This window comes from Priapulus caudatus, unplaced genomic scaffold (assembly GCF_000485595.1).
Source record: "Priapulus caudatus unplaced genomic scaffold, Priapulus_caudatus-5.0.1 Scaffold718, whole genome shotgun sequence".
Taxonomy (NCBI): domain Eukaryota; kingdom Metazoa; phylum Priapulida; class Priapulimorpha; order Priapulimorphida; family Priapulidae; genus Priapulus; species Priapulus caudatus.
Genome location: NW_014577779.1, coordinates 100,534 through 102,636, shown reverse-complemented (window position 1 = coordinate 102,636; position 2,103 = coordinate 100,534). Strand labels below are relative to the sequence as shown.

The following is a 2,103-nucleotide window of genomic DNA, read 5'->3' as shown; positions in this document are numbered from 1 at the left end:
AGAGAGAGAGAGACAGACAGACAGACAGACAGAGAGAGAGAGACAGACAGACAGACAGAGACAGAGACCACCAAACAGACTAAACAATTGAATGACTGCCCAAAAACAGATAACGAGATAGACTGACCGACAGACTAACAGACAGACAAACAAACAAACATACAGACAAACATAGAGAGTCCAACAGAAACACACCGAAAGACGGACAGACCGACGGCTAGATGGACATGCCACGCCACCACCGGATGCGACAAGATAAAAAAACAAAAATAAAAACAATAACAATAAGAATAAAAATAAGAACAACGGATAGAAAAAGGCCGTTGGACGGCGGGACGCGACAAGATAAAAAACAAGAATAAAAACGAGAATAAAACTGAGAACGACGACGACGACGACGAATAGAAGAAGACCGATAGAAGCCTCTCACCAGCGGCGGGCTCACCGGCTAAGTCCTGTGGGTGCCCGTACTTTCGCACCTGCCACCAGTTGTGATCGTCCTTGCTGATGATCTGCAGTATCTCGCCGCGCGTGAACGCGATGCCGGCCTGTGGACACGGTATGAGGTCGTCGACGGCCGGGTCGTAGTCGAACTGCGTCCGCACGAAGATCTGTCGACAGGTGGCGTAGCGTGGTATACTTACCCCCCGTGGAAAGTGGCCCCCCTTCTCTCTACACCGCGCATGTGCAGATGCGAGTATGGTATACATCCTCCCCGTGACAAGTGTCCCCCCCCTCTCTCTCTACACCGCGCATGTGCAATGAAGGTGCGAGTATGGTATGCAATCGTTTACTATGGTGTGCTTATACAGGGAGTACTTTTGCAAATGCTATCGTTTACTATGGTGTGCTTATACAGGGAGTACTTTTGCAAATGCTATCGTTTACTATGGTGTGCTAATATCGCAGTTGATTGGCTCTTGACAAAAATTGGTTAGATCTAAATACGCGTAAGACATCGTTTCTATGATTGGTGTTGGTTAGTAGGTTTCAGAGTGAAGTAGAAGTGTAAGATTAGAGTAGACGCGAGAAAGTATATGAGATATCAGCACTGAATAAGATACGGCTAGCTTATACGATAAGAATCAAAGGAACCAGCGAAACACCATCAAGTATTCTAGATATTATTAAGATTACTTAGGTGTAAATGTGAGTAACAATCACTGCTATTATCAAGGTTCGTGAAAAGTCAAGCATATGATATATATATATATTAATATATATATATTATATATGTATATATACGTTTAACGTATAAGACTTAGCACATGTATGCTTGCACAAGTCTATACGAAAAGAAACGTATCGTGATCCCTCTAGAAAACACAAACCACTGGCCAAAATCGTCATGCAAGCCACTAAAGGGTGCATGATGTGAATTAAGTGTGTATAAGTGATCTCTAAAGCCCGGGTGCTATACGCGTGCAGTGTTGTGAGTATGGAACTCGATCATAGAAAACTAAAGAAGGTAGAGAGTGTGAAATGATAGCAGGCAAGAATAGCACATGAACAATTAATCACACAGAACAAGAGCAAAATCAAAACGATAATGAACACAGAAAAGAATAAAGTTAGCACATGTATACAAAGATTTATTTAACACCACTGATAATTAACACCTAAAGAATGCATACACTGGCAAGAGAAGGTAATATAATATTCATGTCACTATTTCTAACCGATTATCAGCATATGCATGAAACCACAACTGAAATGGTCAGTGATTCATGGTATATATATATGTTGTAGTGACACCACCTGAAGAGGCCACTGTCAATGAGGTGTGACTCTCTCTGAGTCTGACATTCTATATGTAATACCGTTTATGATACCTCAAGAACTGTGTTATTTGTAGTAACATCTCACGCGCCTAAAAGCCAAAGAACTGCATACTTTCACATTAGTCATGCTACTTGGGGAATGCCATATATGCGAGTTTTATTTGCGAGTTTTATTGCGTATAGCTGTCGTTTTGACACTAGAGATAGCGCCACAGTAAACGTTATATTAACCCGTTATATAGATATATGGGAACCTCAGATTGGCTATAATCTGCTGTGTAGCGACCATATAGATTTACACTGGCCATTATTATTATTATTA

At 41.4% G+C, this 2,103-nt stretch overlaps 1 protein-coding gene across 1 annotated transcript in view; it reads right to left on the bottom strand.

Moving 5' to 3' along the window:
* The window catches only part of LOC106813046 (peripheral plasma membrane protein CASK-like), a gene marked incomplete at its 3' end in the record, with an annotated part of 13,376 nt that overhangs the window by 2,694 nt on the left and 8,579 nt on the right, over positions 1–2,103 (bottom strand). The window contains 2 exon segments of the mRNA XM_014817092.1: positions 446–639; positions 709–743. Of these exon segments, the coding sequence (XP_014672578.1) occupies positions 446–639; positions 709–743 (229 nt within the window).